General features: G+C 38.7%; 1 protein-coding gene across 1 annotated transcript in view; it reads left to right on the plus strand.

Moving 5' to 3' along the window:
* The window catches only part of LOC6047403 (disintegrin and metalloproteinase domain-containing protein 12), a 287,603-nt gene that overhangs the window by 247,622 nt on the left and 18,293 nt on the right, over window positions 1-21,688 (plus strand). Inside the window, exon 7 of the mRNA XM_038265453.1 lies at window positions 9,206-9,505. Within this exon, the coding sequence (XP_038121381.1) occupies window positions 9,206-9,505 (300 nt within the window). The remainder of the gene's footprint in view (window positions 1-9,205; window positions 9,506-21,688) is intronic.

Consider the following 21,688-nt stretch of genomic DNA (forward strand, 5'->3'; position numbering starts at 1 on the left):
TTGTTTAGCCCAAAAATAATGCAAGTTAAAATTTAAAAAAATTGTTCGCTTTAGAAAAGTTGTCGTTTTTTTTCAAAAGACAATGTATTTTCCATAAAAATCGATCAATTTACCCTTCAATTTACCGATTATTACCACGTTTTCAATAAGATTTTGCTTAAAAATTATAAATAAATTGATTTAAAACCGTCAAATTCAAATTGAGATATCTAAAAATCGACACCAAAAGACACGGAGATATTTTCAGGAAATGTAGTTGAAAGTGTGTACTTTCAGGTGCATTGTTGGATTTTGCGCCAAAATGCGCCATTTTGAAAACATAGCAACTTGAAAATAGGCTCAAAATCACTTAAAAATGGTTATAACTCCTCAATAAAGGCTCAAAACATTTTGCTATCTTCGGCAAAGATGTGTAATTTTATGTTATAAACAACTCTTCAGAACATAGTAGGCCGTTAAAATGCAAACATTTTGAGTTATCACCAAAAAGTGCTTTTTGACCATTTTGCAAAATGGCGTATATCTCGAGTAGATTAAGAGCTACAATTTTAGCGCCTTCAACAAACTTTCATGAAATTTTCTCCTCTACAACTTTGCCGAAGACACCAAAGCCCTACAACGTCATCCAACAAAGTTAGATCTTGGTTGACACCCTGGAAGGTCGTCACCCTGTATGTCAATAACTTCAAAAGATAGCCCTTATCAAGTACAACAACTCTTCCGAAGACACCATTTGGCTAGGACGTCAAAAAAAGGAGTTATCAATTTATTCCACTTAATTTTGCCATTCCGAACACTGTGCAATGTCGAATGTCGAATGTCGAATGTCGAATGTCGAATGTCGAATGTCGAATGTCGGATGTCGAATGTCGAATGTCGAATGTCGAATGTCGAATGTCGAATGTCGAATGTCGAATGTCGAATGTCGAATGTCGAATGTCCAATGTCGAATGTCGAATGTCGAATGTCAAATGTCCAATGTCCAATTTACAATGTTAAAAGACAAACGTTTAATGTTTAATAACCAAAGCCAATCCCTTTACTCAACTTAAATCATGTCTTATAGATTCAAATTCTTGGTGAAATTTTAGACTTAATAAGCTTTGAATTTGATGAATTCTTTGTTTATGATTTAAAAATAAACTATGAAGATCATCCAATTATTCAATCCTGTCGTGCCAAGGGTTACGCCCCACCCAAAAATTGGTGCTAATGTCTCTATTCCAGACCTGATCAGCTATCGGTGGCCGATTTCCTCTCTCCCGTTTTTTTCCCACCCACACAAAGTAAGACCCACAGAAAGAGAAAAAAATCCCCACCCAAAATTGATATGTGAAGGGTGGTGTGCTGAAAAGCAATGGCCAGGGAGAGGCAGTTTGGACAGGACACAAACAATTTTCGGAGGCGTGCACACAAAACACACACCTGCTTAAAAATTCTCGACGCATCGCAAGGCGGAAGGACGGAAGGGAGTTGGACTCTAAACGTTTTGGCGAATTGGGCTTATCGTGGAGGGTTGTGGGGCGGAGAGGTTAGTTTAGGTGAAGTTATTAAATCTTCGAAGCATGTTGGGTTTTTTGAAAGGGAGAAAATTGTTTCTGTGAGGTGTGCGGGGATTCAATTTTGGGTCTATTTTGGGAAATTTGAGGAAATGCGTTTATTCAATAATGAAGCGTTTATGCCCATTTGAGCCTAGTTGGAAAACGTGAGATTTGTGCATTTAGTCGACAGAATTTAGAAGCAAGAAGACTCATTCTGTGTAGATTATGCTGGTACAAATTTGATTTAAAGTTTATGTCAAAAACATCGTTCCAACTTTTGGTTTCGCATGTAAAAAATCTCCGAAAATTCCGCGGAGGTAGTAGTTTAAAAAAAAAAGTGGGAACAATGTTTTCGGTCGCAGAAATTACAGATTTTTTCAACTCAAGTTCTGCAAAGTTTTAGGATCATCTGGTCATTCTTACAAATCGCTGGAAACAAGAATTCTGATTAGTTGAGTTATGCTCGAGAACCAGCGAGTTTTGCTTTTTTTTTTTGAAACCTTGAGCGTTCGTGTAAGTTGGACATGGGGGTGGGGGTATTTTTTACGGATTTTACCATTTCTCAAGTTCCATAGATTTTTGATTTGTATTTTTATCAAACTTTGTGGGGGCTCACTATGTCCAAAGATGCCATTTTGTGTTATGGGCCCAGAAAAGTCTCGGTATAATTTTGGAAATTTTGGACCAATTTTCTGATTTCACTTCAGTTTTTAAATGTTGAATTGAATTTGAAATATCGTAAACCGTGGTGACATTAGTAGGATTTCAATTGATTTTTGGTATATTTTTCAACTGGTAAGATTTTTTTCAACATTATTATTTTTAAAACATGTCCTGAGGGAACCGTGGTGTAGGGGTAAGCGTGATTGCCTCTCACCCAGTCGGCTTGGGTTCGATCCCAGACGGTCCCGGTGGCATTTTTCGACACGAGATTTGTCTGATCACGCCTTCCGTCGGATGGGGAAGTAAATGTTGGCCCCGGTCTAACCTAGAAGGTTAGGTCGTTAGCTCAATCCAGGTGTAGGAGTCGTCTCCCTGGGCCCTGCCTCGGTGGAGTCGCTGGTTGGCAGTTGGACTCACAATCCAAAGGTCGTCAGTTCGAATCCCGGAGTGGATGGAAGCTTAGGTGTAAAAAGAGGTTTGCAATTGCCTCAACAATCAAGCCTTCGGACACCTAGTTTCGAGTAGGAATCTCGCAATCGAGAGAACGCCAAGGCAATGCTGTAGAGCGAATAATTTGATTTTTTTACTGAGGTACAAGGTCCATGCACTGCTTTTGAAAAAAAAGATTTTTAAAAAGCGTTTAAAACAAATAATTGCGTTAAAAAATCTTATTTTGAATCCCGGGGTAAATTTGAAAGTTACGGTTTTTCTTGTAAAAATCAGATTTAAGGTGTTCAAATTTCATTATTATGTCAAATATATGATCAATAAGGTTGCTGACATAGATTTTAAGAAAATTAAATCAATGTTTATAATAAATTCACACATCAATTTAAGGTAAAATTGATTGAAAGTCAGATTTTGCCCGACATTTCTTATAACAAGTTTTGTCTGTAAAATTATCGATTCATATTACTTTTTAAGCTGAATTCGAAGCACGAATGAAAAGTTTTCACATTAGATATGAAATTTTTCTTACGGGAAATGCCTGAGCAATTCCAGCCCAAAACAGGAATTTTTTAGGTACTTTTTTCTCGACCCTCTCCGATTTCAATGAAACTTTGTAGACATGTTGTCGTAATTTAAATATTGCTGTATCTCGAAGCCGTTGCATCGTATCAAAAAGTGGTCAAAGACAAACTTGTAGGAAATTTGACGGGCTTTCCGAAAAAAAATACACTGAAAGAAAAAAACACTCCACTTTTATGAGATTTTTTGATTTTTAAGCTTAAAAATTAAATTTGGTGGTGAGCCCACGATTTTTTTTCGCTCATTTTTTTTGTGAAAATAGCCTAATATGTTACAAAAAGACTCACGAAAAATGCAGGATGGAGCAACTCACCTAAAAAAATACAAAAATCATTTACTGAAACTGTTTTTTTGAAACGTGCTCTAAACGTCAAAATTTTCAAAAGCCGAATACGGGAATCGATTCTCCAGACAATTTTACATAAAAGTCTCCATATTGACCATTGTCCTAAGTAAAATCCTTGTTTTAAAAACAAAAATGTTGAAAAAATAGGTTCTTTGATGGTTTTTGGCAATTTCTATATGACGGACTTGATTTTTCAGTTTCGAACATATTTTTACCGAAAAGCTCGTCCAATTTCCCATAAGTTTGTCTTTGACCACATTTCAATTGGATGTATGGGCTTACAGATATAAGCTAATTACATTGCTCATAATTCAAACATAACATTTTTTCAGTGTAGTAAAGTAGCCTGGATAATAAATTAGCTTATATCTGTAAGCCCATACATCCAATTGAAATGTGGTCAAAGACAAACTTATGGGAAATTGGACGAGCTTTTCGGTAAAAATATGTTCGAAACTGAAAAATCAAGTCCGTCTTATAGAAATTGCCGAAAACCATCAAAAAAACCTATTTTTTCAACATTTTTATTTTTAAAACCGCTGTAACTTCACAAGGATTGGACTTAGGACAATGGTCAATATAGAGACTTTTATGTAAAATTGTCTGGAAAATCGATTCCCGTATTCGGCTTTTGAAAATTTTGACGTTTAGAGCACGTTTCAAAAAAACAGTTTCAGTAAATGATTTTTGTATTTTTTTAGGTGAGTTGCTCCATCCTGCATTTTTCGTGAGTCTTTTTGTAACATCTTAGGCTATTTTCACAAAAATTTTGAGCGAAAAAAAAATCGTGGGCTCACCTTCAAATTTGACTTTTAAACTTAAAAATCAAAAAATCTCATAAAAGTGGAGTGTTTTTTTTTCAGTGTATTTTTTTCGGAAAGCCCGTCAAATTTCCTACAAGTTTGTCTTTGACCATTTTTTTATACGATGCAACGGCTTCGAGATACAGCAATATTTAAATTACGAAATACAAAAATACTGAAAACACGTACGCCCTTCTCAAATGTCATTATCGAGTGTTACTGGTGCCATATACACAAAAATGGCTTATATATGCCTAGGATAACATGTCTACAAAGTTTCATTGAAATCGGAGAGGGTCGGGTACAACCGATTCCCTATTTGCCATGAAATTGCGCCTATAAATTTGGATATTTGATTTAATTATAATTTAAAAACAAATAATACTGAAAAATTGTCCAAAGAATCAGAAAGTCAATATTTTCTTTATTACACCCAAAACTGGCAGCGCTAGTCCGAGAGAATGATGGTCTCAAGTCGAGAGAATAGTGGTACCATTCACGGACGCAGAGAACACAGCTCGAGATGGGCGATAGAACTATTCTCTCGAGGTTCATTTGCAAAAAAAGTTCATCCGTCAAACAAAAAACCAAAAGTGTCGACAACGGGAATCGAACCAGAGACCTTTGAAAAACCAATCCAATGACTTAGCTGCCTCGGCCACCACAGCTTGGTAACCATGGAGAAGTCAGAAGTCGATGTATGACACTTGTTAGAGATTTATTGATCCAACTAACGAATGAACTCATTTGTTATGATGGTGTGAGTTGGTACCATTATTCTATCGATTTTGGCACTGAGCCCTCAATAAATTTTGAGAGAACGATTATCTCGATTCTGAATTTTGGGTGTATAATTAGCTTAATTTTAAACTTGTCAAAATGTTATAACTAGTAGTTCTGTGAACACTTCTCTACCAGGGCCGGTATGATTCCATACCATTCCGTTCGTATTAAATTTGTACTTTTCATTTTGCGGAAAATTCTCGAACTAATCCAAGTCACCCCGTTTTACGCTACTTTATGATTAAATAATTTTTAGTTTTTTCAACTTTAAATAGTTTCCTTCTTTGTCCATCATATGTATGTATTATTGTTTGCGAGTAGCTGAAAAATTTCTAAACACAGTAAAAAATAAATTTGACAGGTTGAAATGTTGGATGATTGAATAATATTTCTTTTTTGTGTAATTTTACCAGAAATAAGGCCGTTGCAAATATTTTTCAAAGTTTATGTCACCCCCTTTCCGCTTGAAAATTGGTCCGAAAAATCAGGAAGCAAAATAGATATTATTTTTCAAAAAATTTCAAAATGCTAATGGAAATAAAAGTCTAATGAACTGAAAACAACTTGAAATGCATTTTCCTTCATTCAAAATCATATTTAGCATGTCTGGGATCAATCAAAACTATTTGGAATTTTTGAGGAACTCTGTTGAACACTACTGCAAAAGTTTTTTATCGGCGAAAAAAAAAATCATCAATACTTCATTTTCAAACACATTTTTCATTCAAGTGTCAAACCATAGCTTGTCATTACAATTTTTATATATATTTTTTTCATTTATGAATTTTTCTAAGTGGACTCATGCGCCACCCTAATATCCAATCATTTAAGGCATGAAGTTAAAAAAAATAGCAAGCCAGTTACACAGCAGTTCTTACAACTGACTATCTGACTGAAAATGGTTAAATAACGGTTGTTGTTCAAAAAATTTGCTACTCAGGTTCTAAGTATTGATGGAAAAATGATTGTAAGCACCATCAGGAAATTATAGGATAGTCTAGAAAATTTTGGTTTTCGGGCATTCAGGCCAGAATGGGTTAAGTAACGATCACCAGTTGTGTTGGCCCGAGCCGGGATTTGAACCCTGATCTACCGCTTATGAGGCGAACGCGTTACCACTAGCTTACGTGGCTATGTATTGTATTATTCTCGATGTACAGAAGAGCTATTTGCTGGCCACAATCAGGCCTCAAAACAAACTCCCAAAATTTGTGATCAATCTGAGCAGATTCGGCTTTCCACAGAGCATTTCTATTTTGTATGGGAACTTGTATGAAAAAAAAAACAACTTTTTGTTATTTGATTTTTGGAATTTTCCTTTACTGCCAGTAGAAAAACTGATACAAAAAACAACAACAACAAACAAAAACTGATACAATAGCGTTCAAATTGAGAATACTTACTAAAACTTTCCCGAAGAAAGTATGATATTACCTTGCTCCTGGCATACAGGGTGCTCAAACTTGGTCTAACATCTAAAAATCACGTTTTAGACAAGTCAAATAACAAAAAATTTGATTTTGCACATACAAAATTGAAATGCTTTGCGGAAAGCCGGGTCTGCACCGAATGCTCCCAACTTGTAGGGGGTTGTTTTGGGGCCTTATTACGATCAGAAAATAGCTGTTCTGATTGTATTGGCCAATTTTTTTAAGATTTATGATAAAAGCAACAAACGTCAAGACACCCTGATATGTATAGAATAAATTTAGCATTCTCGGTGATGGGGAGAATAGCCTTAGTTGAAATTCATTTTATATATAAGCTTTTTATATTCAGTAAAATTTAAATTTTATTACGATTTTGAAGTCACCCTTTACGATTGGAATCAATACCTGCAACATTTTATTCTCAAACATAAAATTGACGATCGTAATAAGTTATATCCAATTGACAAAAATTAAAGTACTTAGCAAAAGCCAGTCCAAATAACAGCTAATTTCCGGCACATAAAATATATCGATTCCGCTCGCGAATCAATTTATCAGCAGCTCTTTTCATGAAAATTTATCTTCCGTTCAAAACTTTCAAGATTCACGACTCAGTCTGGCTGGCTGGCTCTTCCCAGGTACAAAAGCAAGAGTTTTCCCGCGCTTGCTTTCCAGCGCTGGCAACAACAAATGATGATAAAGTAAGTCTGGAAGATTTCAGAACCACATGATGATAAATTGAGCCTTTCTACCTCAGTAGTAGTCTTAGAAGACGGTTCTTGGGCTCCTTCCCCCCCGACTTTGGGTGGCGGTGGTGGGCTGCGCGTTGTAAAACTGTAAGAATCCTACACTCCCGCTTCACTCCTAAGAATGTGAGTAATTTACATAAATTATGCAAACTTGCTCACTGAAAAGAAAAACAGGTATTAATTTACAAGCACCTCCCGGCACGGAAAGTTGGCCGTTTTCCAAAAGCTCACCGTTTGGGTTGGACCAACTTGGGAGGAAAGAAGGGAAGCGAAAAATAAATATGAATAATAAATAGTGAATTGCAACACACTCGAAATCCAGTCGTTTTGAAAACTCTCCCCCCCCCCCCGGAGAAACTTTTCGGCTTAGAAATGGAAAAAAAGCGTGTGCAACTGACGAAAATAAAAAGTTTTCCCTTTTCTTCCCCACTCAAACCCACACTCCGTGCTACATCTGGGAAAACTCGGAAAATTTCCATTCACCCAGTGTGGGCGAGGAGCGGGTGTCGAGTGTAATGAGTTTAAACAGAACTTTTCTCCACTTTTGCACTGGGAGCAGGTAAATTTTCCGCTTTTCCAGAACCGGTACCGCGCAAAGAAAGCACCGCTGGAAAAACGGTTTTGAACGCCGACGAAAACTTAAACGCGTAAATACCGAAAAGCGTTTCCGTTTCGATTTCCGCGAACGCATTTGCAGTCCGAAAAAAAAGCAAATGTTATTCCCTCAAAAGTGGGGGAAAGTCTTTTTTGCTTCGGCACATCTTTTGATCGGGTCCCAAAACCTGTAAACAGCCTTGCAAGAAGTAAATTTGTAGCAAAACACAATACTTTTCCCGCCAAGCAAAGCTAAAAAGTAAAACGAAATAAGATCCCAACGTTTAGGAACGAAATTATTGCATTATTTTCACTGTCTCTCCCCTTGTTTTGTGAAGTTGAAAAACGAAACGAAGGCTGTTTGCATTTTTGAATATTTAAAACTACGTTTTTGTTCAGCTACGTTGGAAATGGTAGACAAAAAAAGATTCTGGAAGTGAATGGTATAGAATCGTAAGCTTGACGTAAGCGACATTTTCCTTGACTAGTCGTCGCCATCGTGCTAACTTGTCGTACGTGCATTTTGGGCCAAATTGAGCTAAGAACGCCATATTGTGCAGCTCACAATGCCTCACCTTTGACCGTCACAGATCCCCAAAATTCGATTTCAATCCTGAGATATTCAACAAAAACCGAAAAACTCCGTGCATTTTTGTCAGTTTATATATGAAAGTAGTTTCAATCTTGTCGTGCTATCTTGTCACTCCATGAAAATTGATGTAAGTGCGACAAAAGACCAAAGGGATTTCAGGCCAGGAAAGTCAGGATGCGTTTGTCGCACGTAGAAGCTAGACTACCCTAAACATTTGAAATTATAACTCGGGACTCCAGCAACCAAATTCTACCAAACTTTGGGACAATGCACAGAATGGTGAGCCAAACAAAACGTGTTTGTTATTGTTTACATTGCGTGCTCTCGTTTTTGTTTATTCAAGGTCAAACATTAAAACGCGTTTTTCTCGGAACGTCGAAATGGCGGGTGCGACAAGATAGCACGACGACGTCGTAGTGTTAATTCAAATTTGACCAACCTGTGTGCCTTCAAATCGTCAATGTTTTCCAAGCAATTCTACCAGTATATCATATGACCTGCCATTTTTGTAGTTAAAAACCAAATACTCTGTACACCCATTACTTTTACTGATTCCGACCCCCCGGCAATTTTTTCTGTGTCTCTCCATTTCCCGGTTGATTTACCTTCATCCGCTCCGGTCCGACCCGGCGATGGTCTTGGCTCAAAAAAATCGCCCCCCCTTCGTTCCAGCAGAAACATCCACATGTTATCTTCGAGGCACGTACAAAATCAAACAAGGGCTGTGCTAATTCCGGCAACCTGGAGTGGCGGACGCGGAACGTCCGCCGCCAGCAGCAGGCCGGCCACCACTCGGGCCTGGTGGAGTCCCGGGACGCGAACGGTGCCGGGCGGTACCGGCGGGACGTCCGCGACGCCACCAAGTACATCGAAACGGCGCTCATCATCGACAAGGCGATGTTCCAGAAGCGCAACGGCAGCACCCGGGCCGAGGTCGTGCACGACGCCATCCAGGTGGCCAACATCGCCGATCTGGTGAGTACTTTTAGTGTGTATTACTAAACTTGAAGAATTCTACAATCTGTGGAATGATGATTTGATCTCTCTTGGAAAATTGACATTCTTGGTATTTTACTTTGATAAAAGCTGACATTTCAAAATATATAGCGACGAGGGCAAAGTCATGCCAATGGAAAATTTAACTTTAACCAAATATAGTATGTTAATTGTTTTATTAATTGAAGGCATTTAAGCAATTTTGGTAACTCGAATATTTATTTTTTATACAGAATCATCATTTTCTTAAACTGGTCTAAAAAGCGATTTCTGAGCAAAAAACACGTCAATATAATTTTCCTTACAAATTTGGCAGCTGTCTATACAAAAATGATGTATGAAAATTCAAAAATATGTATCTTTTGCGAAGGAATTTTTTGATCGATTTGGTGTTTTCGGCAAAGTTGTTGATTTTTAATTTCACTTTTTGTCACAAAAACTTAATTTGCAAAATACACTATTTTTTTATATGTGATAGGGAACATAAAATGCCTACTTTCAGAAATATGCAGGTTGTGCAAAAAATCTTTGACCGAGTTGAATTAATACCATTTTTTTTCAAAAAATCGAAATATTAGTCGCAAAAATTTTTCAACTTCATTTTTTGATGTAAAATCAAATTTGCAATCTAAAAGTACTCTAGTGAAATTTTCAAAAAGTGCACCCTTTTCAAGTTATAGCCATTTTTAGGTAACTTTTTTGAAAATAGTAGCAAAATAGTAATAGTGAAATGCTGAGAAAATTCTCTATATTTTGCGATTTTGCACTTTGTTAATACGACCCTTAGTTGCTGAGATATTGCCATGCAAGTGTTTAAAAACAGGAAAATTGATGTTTTCTAAGTCTCACCCAAACAACCCACCATTTTCTTATGTCGATATCTCAGCAACGAATGGTTCGATTTACATTGTTAAAATATGAAACATTTGTGAAATTTTCCGATCTTTTCAAAACAATATTTTCAAAAAATTTAAATCAAGACTAACATTTCAAAAGGGCGTAATATTGAATATTTAACCCTTTTGAAATGTTAGTCTTCATTTAATTTTTTTGAAATTTGCTTTGTTCTGTTTTAATTAAACCATTTTGTAAATTTTTCTTTTTTGTTATTTCATGTGTAAAAGGCAATTTTTCATCAACTGTTCAATTGGGGGTTGTTTTTTTACCTCAAATAATGACAAATTTATTATTAACCCTCTATTGCTCAAATTTTTTTCGAAAATTTTTATTTTCTGCGAAAAACTTCACTTCTGTTGTTTATGTTTGTCTTGTTTTATTTTTAGTATTTTAATTTGCATTTATCTTGTTTAGTTTTATTTGTTTTTATTAGTATTTGGCTTATTCTACCACCTCCCATAATTAAATTTTGTCTATCTAATTTTTTCATGTTTTTGCAGTCATTTTTTCATTTTTTTACTTGTTTTTCACATTTTCTGCTATAGAATAACGTCATTATCATTTGCATTGTAAACAAAACATCGTTGAGGCATAGTCTGGGGCATTTAAAAAAATACTGCATACTTCTTTTTACTTAAAATATAGGAAACACAGCCAAAGTTGACCCTTAAAAAATAACATTTTTAAAACATTTGCAAAGTCACATAAAACAAGTCAAAATTCCTACTCTAAAATTTCCAAAATTTTAAGAGTTCTTCTTTCAAATGCTTTTTAAAGATCAAAAATTGGTTGAAAATCGATTTTTTTGCAATTTTTTAGGTCGAAGCCCATCTAAAGGCGGGTTTTTTTCATAAAATTATTTTGATTAGGTCCTTTTCGGTACTGGGACCTCGTTAGGACCGAGTCGGCTTTTGTAATTACATTGATCTTAAAGCTAAGAGTAATTAACTTAATTGATTAATTTGGTTAAAATAGTAATTATATAACTAAATTTTTTGGGTGAAAACCTTATACTGCCCATAATTGAAAATTCGGCTATTATGCCAAATCAAGTATTCCGAGAAAAACGCGTTTTAGTGGTTGTCACAAAATCTCCGTCAAGGCAATTTCCCACAAGAGTGGCATATTAGCCGTTTGGTTTTTCGCATCGGCAGCCAAGTCTAAACACTTTTTCAGTAAAATTCATGTTCCAGAAGATGCGTTGGAACATCCTCTACCACCTGGTGCTAATATCTCGTTTTTGCCAAAAGTGGATATTAGCCGTTTTTTCAATGGTGGGCAGTATATTTGAATTTTCTTCATACTAAAATGCATGGAAATTTTAGTGTGCACCTTTTTTTTGCGGTAACAAATAATATTTTTTAACTAAAAGAATTACAAAAATATTCAAAAATGTTTAGCAAGTGTATTGGCTAAGCTAAAACAGTTTCAAAGATTTAATGAACCTGAAGTTTTGTAAACCTTAATTTTGTAAACTTCAAATAATAGATTAATATTTTACAACCAAATTGTTAAGGACGGCAACTTTAATGGTCAAAGTAAGTGTTATGATCAAATATTGTAGAAAATATTTAATTTTTCCAATTTTATTAGCAGTACGACTAATTATAATGTTAGAATGCCCTCAAATGGCCACGAGGTTTATGAACTAACGCTGATATGGTATGGTTTATGTTAAATGGTTTTAAACTGTATGAATATTGTAAAATGCAAACCTTACGCTACCAGATTATAAAAATATAAATAAATGACTTCCGTTAAAAGTTTTATGCACAAAAAAGGTTCGAAATAAACGATTTATTAACATTATTACACAATCAGGCTTCCATTTTTCATATTTATGTTTAACTTATGGTAGCATCACTGCTCCATAACATTTTACCTTAAGCTGTAATTTCTTGAAATCTATATTTTAAACCAATTAAAGTACATAATCTTTCTTACAAAATCATGATATCAATTCAATGTTTAATTGGGTCATGATGCTGAAAAATCTAAGATATCTCAATTTAAGCGGGATGGGGATACTATCTTTTTTCAAAGACATCCCACAGCAAAAATGGCAAAGTTATTCCCATTATACAATATTTCAGACATCAAGACTATTTAAAATCAAACTTAAGATGACATTTATTGAACAATACATTGAATTGAATTTAAAATGATTTAGTTCTTTCATTCTACCCTTTTATTTTTCAATAAATTTTTAAAACGTTGCTCAGTGATCCGGAATCCAAGATGAAGTAGAAAATTAATAAACTAGAAATGGTGAAAACCCTTCGGTGTCTTCAGAAAAGATTTTGCAAATGGGAAGGCGCAATTTCCAACTTTTTTTAATTCGTTGAGGCTACAAGTGTTATCCTAAATAGGTAATTTTTCACCAAAAAAATAGAAGTTTTTAAACCTCTACATTTTTTTGTTACTCAATTGTATTTAAAATTGTGGACATTTTATAAGAAGGAAAATGCAATATTTCAGAAGGGTAATTTTTATTTCAGAACAATAACTTGAACTTTGAAATTTGTTGTTTTTTTTACAGTGTAACTGTGTTCTACACATTTGCAGAAAGCCATTTTGTATGACCAGCTCCCAAAATTGTATGGAGCCCACACTTGTATGGAAAAACTAATAAGGTAAAATGGCTTCTTCTCAATTATCGAATGCATGGACAAAGTTTCATTCAATTCGAAAATTTGCGAACTACAAAAAATAAAGATTTTTCGAAACTGTTTATTATTTTTCCAGAACCAATTACCATCCAATTCCGGTTTATCGCAAACAGGCGCGCAAACATTAAATTCCAACCACTTGTTTACGATTCCACGTGGCGTGGTCCATGAATTTGGCCCATGGCCACCACGGGTCCCGGCGTGCTAACCCGATAAGACTAACCAACCGTCCGACGCGTCGGCCATTTCACATCACATAAACTGTGTGTGTGCCCTGGCCGAAAACCGAATTACCATCAGCACTCGAAATTCATAACTTGATTAGCCGTCGCAGTCGCCGCCAAAGCCGTACTCACTGTGGCACGAACTTAATTTTCAATTTTCATCGAATCTTCCGCGTGACCTGTTCCGGCCGGCCGACCGGCCATTCGGTCCCGGTAGATCATCAGGCTGGCCGGCCAGTTGGGGTGCACTTTTGATCCCCGTACCTCCCGGTAGTCATCGTAATTGGGTCGTTCCGTATTCACTTCGCGCCATACTCTGCGACATTGCCGAAAAAGGGCCCGGATGTCTACTTCTACGATAAATTAAGGATACACTGGGAAAATGTGAATAGCAATTTTGGTCCAACATTACCTAAAAAATCAGCGTTTTTTTTAGTGTATCCAATAGCTCAAGTGATAAAAGCTTGTGACGAAATTAGGCTCACTCCTACCCAAAGTAAGCAACCTTTACCCTTCGAGTTCGATTCCAAACTGTGGGGGATGCTGCGTTCATAATACATCCACCGTGGCAGTTCTGCCCACGCCAGAAGTGGATGCGCTCTTTATCATCTCCGGTGAAAATACGACGATACGGCGCGACCGTGTACCGGGAATGCCAATTAGCGAAATGAGGTCCGATAATAACTTGATTATCTATGACTCTGGAAAATTACGATCGACGAGTGGGCATCGGAGTGGGATTCTTAACAGCAGCAAAAATCACTGATAATAAGCTTGATTAGGAATAACATCATATAAATAAATAAAAATTCTTTCTTTCATAAAAAAAATCTAATTTGTTAACAAGAATAAGATTCGTGTTTCGTCAAGGTATGATAGATTTGAGATCCCAGAACACGCTCCAATCAACAGAATTAAATTTTGGTGAATTTTCTGCAAATAAATAAAATTGAGAATTTGGGTATAAATGCTATGGAATCATGTTAAACAACCATGCGTTCTCTCATAAAAGCAACCATGTGCACACCCTTATTTTTGCTACACCCATAGATAAACGTGGATGAGGAGCGGCCGTGGCTGACTGGTTACGGTGTTCGCTTTCTAAGCGAATGGTCCTGGGTTCGATGCCCATCTGCTCCCAACGAGAAAGTATAGGAAATATAAATCTTGAAACTCTGAACATGAACGAAAAACCAAAGTCGCTCGAGTCGGGGTTCGAACCCCCGTCCTTTAGATTGGTAAGCAAAAATGCTAACCACTAGGCCATCGCAACTTGGTGAGCTATGATTGGAATTAGGAATACTGTATCTACCAACTATATACGCGCTGGGTCCTTGTCCATTTGACGAGGGTTTGGAAGTTCTAAATAATGTTTGAATCCGATTGATGCAAACGTTCTTCAGGGCGGGGCTTGTCGACTCAAGCTGAGGGACCTCGCGCTCGGCTAGCCAGCGTAGAAATGGGTCACCGAAGCTCGGCAAATGCCTATGCAAGTTATTTGCATGTGTAGAATATAGATCTAAAAAATACATGGAAACTACTCAATTTGTAAGAAGCGGCCGCGTGGTCCCATTTGTTTGGTTGCACACACCCATAGATAAACGTGGATGCGCATGACCGCTCAAGATAATTCCATAGAATTTGTACCCAAATTTATTTTTTTATTTATTGGCAGGGAATCCACTAAAACTCAATTCTGTCGATTGGAGCGTGTTCAGGGAGCCCAAATCTATCATACCTTGACGAAACTGAGGCGTTTACTGACAGCAACTTCAAAAATGTTGTTTTGATGATTTTCATTACATTTCATCTAGAAGATACTATGAATACCAAGAGACGAGTTGTTCCTTTTAATTCCGCTATATATTTTTATGCTTTTTTTTTTGTTAGTAATAACAATGTTATATATCATACTAATTTCAGTAGATTTTCATTCCAACCTAAGCCAAAGCTTGATATTTCAACTTAATTTCATGAACGTCAAGCTTTTCTCACCTTTACCCCACCTCGTTCATAGCAAATTCCAAACGTACAGATTTTGCTGATTTGAATTGACTACTTCATTGACTCGTTCCCTATCTGAAATTCCAATTCCACAATCGGAAACGTGCATCCTTTCGGAATTGTAATCCAGCAGGAATGTTTTGTTACAAAGGAGTGCTAGCGAGCTAAATTAAATCAATCCATTTTAACGAAGAATCCTACTGGCAACATAAAGAGCTTTTGTAAACGAATCTATTTTGGCCCTATTTTCTACGGTAGGCCCGTATTGAATCCAGTAGGACGAAATAAGGTACTTGATACGAAAAAATCCCTCTGGAATGAAGAACGTACCAAAATCTCCACTCCAGCCCCAAATTCACTTTGCAAAAGGTATGTGGTCCATGCATAAAATTCCTGGGAAATCTGTAGCGGTGCTGCTAATTATGAGCCTAATTTTTGTACCTTACCGTACCCCGGTAGCTCCGCAAGCTTCCTCAACGCTCCCGCTGCCTTATTAGGTGCCATCAGTTTCGAGATGCTGCTGCTGATGATGGTGGAAAAGTGGCTCCTCTCGTTTATTGGCTTAATTGCCAGGAGTCGGTGGAGGCGGTTCGAGGAAGGAAGTCCCCCCCCTCCCCTCCGTTTCCCTGTCCCACCCGGAAAGGAGATAAATATTTGTTGTCAGGGGCGTTGGCTGTTGGACATCAGCACCACCACTTGGAAAATGAAGATGAGTTGTTAGTTTTTCCGGTGAAAAGGGGAATTCAAATCTTGAAGGGGGGTCACGGGAAGCACGAAGGTCAGAGGTGGGAATAATTTATTGCTGATAACTTTATGAATTTGATGGGCCTAATTGGGCTTGGCTTTGTGCCAGGGCTAATTTGGAAGCGCCCTTGACCTGAGATGGTTCTTGGAAAAACTAGGGGTTCTGGATTGTTTAGGAGAGAAGAATCGCTTGTCATTTGTCTTGAATGGTAATAAGTTTCTGACAGGTAGAACTTTGGTGGACCTATCCACCTTTTTAGGGGATGAGAATTAAATTAAAATTCATCGTGGGACATTCTCTGCAGGAAATCTTTGATAACACTACTCGACAAAACAAAACTTGTGTCAAGGGATTGACGATATCTCATCCGTTCCTGAGAGAAAAGGCATCCCCGAATCCGATGCATTCGACAGAATTTGATTCTATGTCCACGCGGACTGATGCAAATCTGGTAAATTTTTTAACATAAAAAATCGAACAATTTAAAAAAAACCATGCGTCTCCTCCCAATTATATGAGCCATCTACAAGAATATGGAAGCGCCTGGTGCATAACCATTTCCTTTAAGCACAACGGAAACAACCAATACAAATGTATAAAAAAGTTGTCAAGTTCTCGGGGGGTCCACAGCTAGCATTTTTGAACGATTATAAAAATAAATATTAAAAGTTTAAAATTAATTTATTTAAAAACATATTTTTGATTTATTTGTTTACTAAAATTTTATGTATCTCAAAGGTCTATGGGTACTTCGGGATGTCCATGGTCATCCAAGGACTCCTGGAGTTAAGATCTACGAGTCTACCGCCGTAACAAGCAATAGGTCGTCTTATTTTGACCCCGATCTTGTGCGTATAGCATCAGTGGATATGGTAGACTACTGTATGAATGTGTTGGGATGTTCATGGTCATCCAGGACTCCCTGGTGTTAAGATCTACGAGTCTACCGCCGTAGCAAGCAAGAGGTCGTCTTATTTTGACCCCGGATCTTGTGTGTATAGCATCAGTGCATATGGTAGACTACTGTATGAATGTGTTGGGATGTTCATGGTCATCCAAGGACTCCCTGGAGTTAAGATCTACGAGTCTACCGCCGTAACAAGCAAGGGTCGTCGGATTTTGACCCCGGATCATGTGCGTATATCATCAGTGGATATGGTAGACTACTATATGAATGTGTTTGGATGTTCATGGTCATCCAAGGACTCCCTGGAGTTAAGATCTACGAGTCTACCGCCGTAACAAGCAGAGGTCGTCGGATTTTGACCCGGATCATGTGCGTATAGCATCAGTGGATATGGTAGACTACTATATGAATGTGTGGGATGTTCATGGTCATCCAAGGACTCCTGGGTAAGATCTACGAGTCTACCGTCGTAACAAGCAAGAGGTCGTCGGATTTTGACCCCGGATCATGTGCGTATAGCATCAGTGGATATGGTAGACTACTATATGAATGTGTTGGGATGTTCATGGTCATCCAAGGACTCCCTGGAGTTAAGATCTACGAGTCTACCACGTAACAAGCAATAGGTCGTCTTATTTTGACCCCGGATCTTGTGCGTATAGCATCAGTGGATATGGTAGACTACTGTATGAATGTGTTGGGATGTCCATGGTCATCGAGGACTCCCTGGTGTTAAGATCTACGAGTCTACCGCCGTCAAGCAAGAGTCGTCGGATTTTGACCCCGGATCATGTGCGTATAGCATCAGTGGATATGGTAGAGCTACTATGAATGTGTTGGGATGTTCATGGTCATCCAAGGACTCCCTGAGTTAAGATCTACGAGTCTACCGCCGTAACAAGCAAGAGGTCGTCAGATTTTGACCCGGATCATGTGCGTATAGCATCAGTGGATATGGTAGACTACTGTATGAATGTGTTGGGATGTTCATGGTCATCGAGACTCCCTGGAGTTAAGATCTACGAGTCTACCGCCGTAACAAGCAAGAGGTCGTCGGTTTTGACCCCGGATCATGTGCGTATAGCATCAGTGGATATGGTAGACTACTGTATGAATGTGTTGGGATGTTCATGGTCATCCAAGGACTCCCTGGAGTTAAGATCTACGAGTCTACCGCCGTAACAAGCAAGAGGTCGTCGGATTTTGACCCCGGATCATGCGTATAGCATCAGTGGATATGGTAGACTACTATATGAATGTGTTGGGATGTTCATGGTCATCCAGGACTCCCTGGAGTTAAGATCTACGAGTCTACCGCCGTAACAAGCAAGGTCGTCTTATTACCCCGGATCTTGTGTGTATAGCATCAGTGCATATGGTAGACTACTGTATGAATGTGTTGGGTTGTTCATGGTCATCCAGGACTCCTGGAGTTAAGATCTACGAGTCTACCGCCGTAACAAGCAAGAGGTCGTCGGTTTGACCCCGGATCATGCGTATAGCATCAGTGCATATGGTAGACTACTATATGAATGTGTTAGGATGTCCATGGTTATCCGAGGACTCCTGGATTAAGATCTACGAGTCTACCGCCGTATCAAGCAAGAGGTCGTCTTATTTTGACCCCGGATCTTGTGCGTATATCCTTGCTTACCACTTAAGCCAAACGGCGACCTATTGTTTGTTACGGCGGTAGACTCGTAGACTCATGGAGTCCTTGGATGACCATGAACATCCCAACACATTCATACAGTAGTCTACCATATGCACTGATGCTATACACACAGATCCGGGGTCAAAATAAGACGACCTTTGCTGCTGGCGGTAGACTCGTAACACCAGGGAGTCCTCGGATGACCATGGACATCCCAACACATTCATACAGTAGTCTACTATATCACTGATGCTATACGCACATGATCCGGGGTCAAATCGACGATTCTTGCTTGTACGGCGGTAGACTCGTAGATCTTAACTCCAGGGAGTCCGGATGACCATGAACAACCCAACACATTCATACAGTAGTCTACCATATGCACTGATGCTATATGCACACAGATCCGGTCAAAATCCGACGACCTCGCTGTTACGGCGGTGAACTCGTAGATCTTAACTCAGAGTCTTGGATGACCATGAACATCCCAACATTCATATAGTAGTCTACCATATCCACTGATGCGCATGATCCGGGTCATCCGACATTCCCGGCGATAGACTTAACCAGGGAGTCCTCGGATGACCATGAACATCCCAACACATTCATACAGTAGTCTACCATATCCACTGATGCTATACGCACATGATCCGGGGTCAAATCCGACCTCTTGCTTGTTACGGCGGCAGACTCGTAGATCTTAACTCAGGGAGTCCTTGGATGACCATGAACATCCCAACACATTCATATAGTAGTCTACCATATCCGATGCTATACGCGATCCGGGGTCAAAATCCGACGACCTCTTGTTGCGGCGGTAGACTCGTAGATCTTAACTCCAGGGAGTCCTTGGATGACCATGAACATCCCAACATTCATATGTAGTCTACCATATGCACTGATGCTATACACAAGATCGGGGTCAAAATAAGACGACCTCTTGCTTCTACGGCGGTAGACTCGTAGATCTTAACACCAGGAGTCCTCGGATGACCATGGACATCCCAACACATTCATGCAGTAGTCTACCATATCACTGATGCGCACATGATCCGGGTCAAAATCACGACGCTCTTGCTTGAGCGGCGAGATCTGCTCAAGAAGTCCGGATGACCATGAACAACCCAACACATTCATACAGTAGTCTACCATATCCACTGATGCTATCGCAGATCGGGGTCAAATCCGACGACCTCTTGCTTGTTACGGCGGTAGACTCGTAGATCTCTCGAAATTTGGATGACCATGAACATCCCAACATTCATATAGTAGTCTACCATATCCATTGATGCTATACGCACATGATCCGGGGTCAAATCTCACGACCTTTGCTGTTACGGCGGTAGACTCGTAGATCTTAACTCAGGAGTCTTGGATGACCATGAACATCCCAACATTCATATAGTAGTCTACCATATCCGATGCTTTATACGCACATGATCGGGGTCAAAATCGACACCTTGCTTGTTACGGCGGTAGACTCGTAGATCTTAACTCCAGGGAGTCCTTGGATGACATCCCAACACATTCATATAGTAGTCTACCATATCCACTGATGCTATACGCACATGATCGGGGTCAAAATCTGACGACCTCTTGCTTGTTACGGCGGTAGACTCGTAGATCTTAACTCCAGGGAGTCCTTGGATGACCATGAACATCCAAACACATTCATATAGTAGTCTACCATATCCACTGATGATATACGCACATGATCCGGGGTCATCCGACGACCTCTTGCTTGTTACGGCGGTAGACTCGTAGATCTTAACTCCAGGAGTCCTTGGATGACCATGAACATCCCAACACATTCATACAGTAGTCTACCATATGCACTGATGCTATACACACAAGATCCGGGGTCAAAATAAGACGACCACTTGCTTGCTACGGCGGTAGACTCGTAGATCTTAACTACCAGGAGTCCTCGGATGACCATGGACATCCCAACACATTCATACAGTAGTCTACCATATCCACTGATGCTATACGCACAAGATCCGGGGTCAAAATAAGACGACCTACTTGCTTGTTACGGCGGTAGACTCGTAGATCTTAACTCCAGGAGTCCTTGGATGACCATGGACATCCCAACACATTCATATAGTAGTCTACCATATCCACTGATGCTATACGCACAAGATCCGGGGTCAAAATCCGACGACCTCTTGCTTGTTACGGCGGTAGACTCGTAGATCTTAACTCCAGGGAGTCCTTGGATGACCATGAACATCCCAACACATTCATATAGTAGTCTACCATATCCACTGATGATATACGCACATGATCCGGGGTCAAAATCCGACGACCTCTTGCTTGTTACGGCGGTAGACTCGTAGATCTTAACTCCAGGGAGTCCTTGGATGACCATGAACATCCCAACACATTCATACAGTAGTCTACCATATCCACTGATGCTATACGCACATGATCCGGGGTCAAAATCCGACAACCTCTTGCTTGTTACGGTAGACTCGTAGATCTTAACTCCAGGAGTCCTTGGATGACCATGAACATCCCAACACATTCATATAGTAGTCTACCATATCCATTGATGCTATACGCACATGATCCGGGGTCAAAATCTCGACCTTTGCTTGTTACGGCGGTAGACTCGTAGATCTTAACTCAGGAGTCCTTGGATGACCTTCAAGACCTAAGATACATAAAATTTTAGTAAACAAATAAATCAAAAAATATGTTTTTAAATAAATTAATTTTAAACTTTTAATATTTATTTTTATAATCGTACAAAAATGCTAGCTGTGGACCCCCGAGAACTTGACAACTTTTTATACATTTGTATTGGTTGTTTCCGTTGTGCTTAAAGAAATGGCTATGCACCAGGCGCTTCCATATTCTTGTAGATGGCTCATATAATTGGGAGGAGACGCATGGTTTTTTTTAAATTGTTCGATTTTTTATGTTAAAAAATTTACCAGATTTGCATCAGTCCGCGTGGACATAAAATCAAATTCTGTCGAATGCATCGGATTCGGGGATGCCTTTTCTCTCAGGAACGGATGAGATATCGTCAATCCCTTGACACAAGTTTTGTTTTG

Source organism: Culex quinquefasciatus, chromosome 1 (genome assembly GCF_015732765.1).
Source record: "Culex quinquefasciatus strain JHB chromosome 1, VPISU_Cqui_1.0_pri_paternal, whole genome shotgun sequence".
NCBI classification, from domain to species: Eukaryota; Metazoa; Arthropoda; class Insecta; order Diptera; family Culicidae; genus Culex; species Culex quinquefasciatus.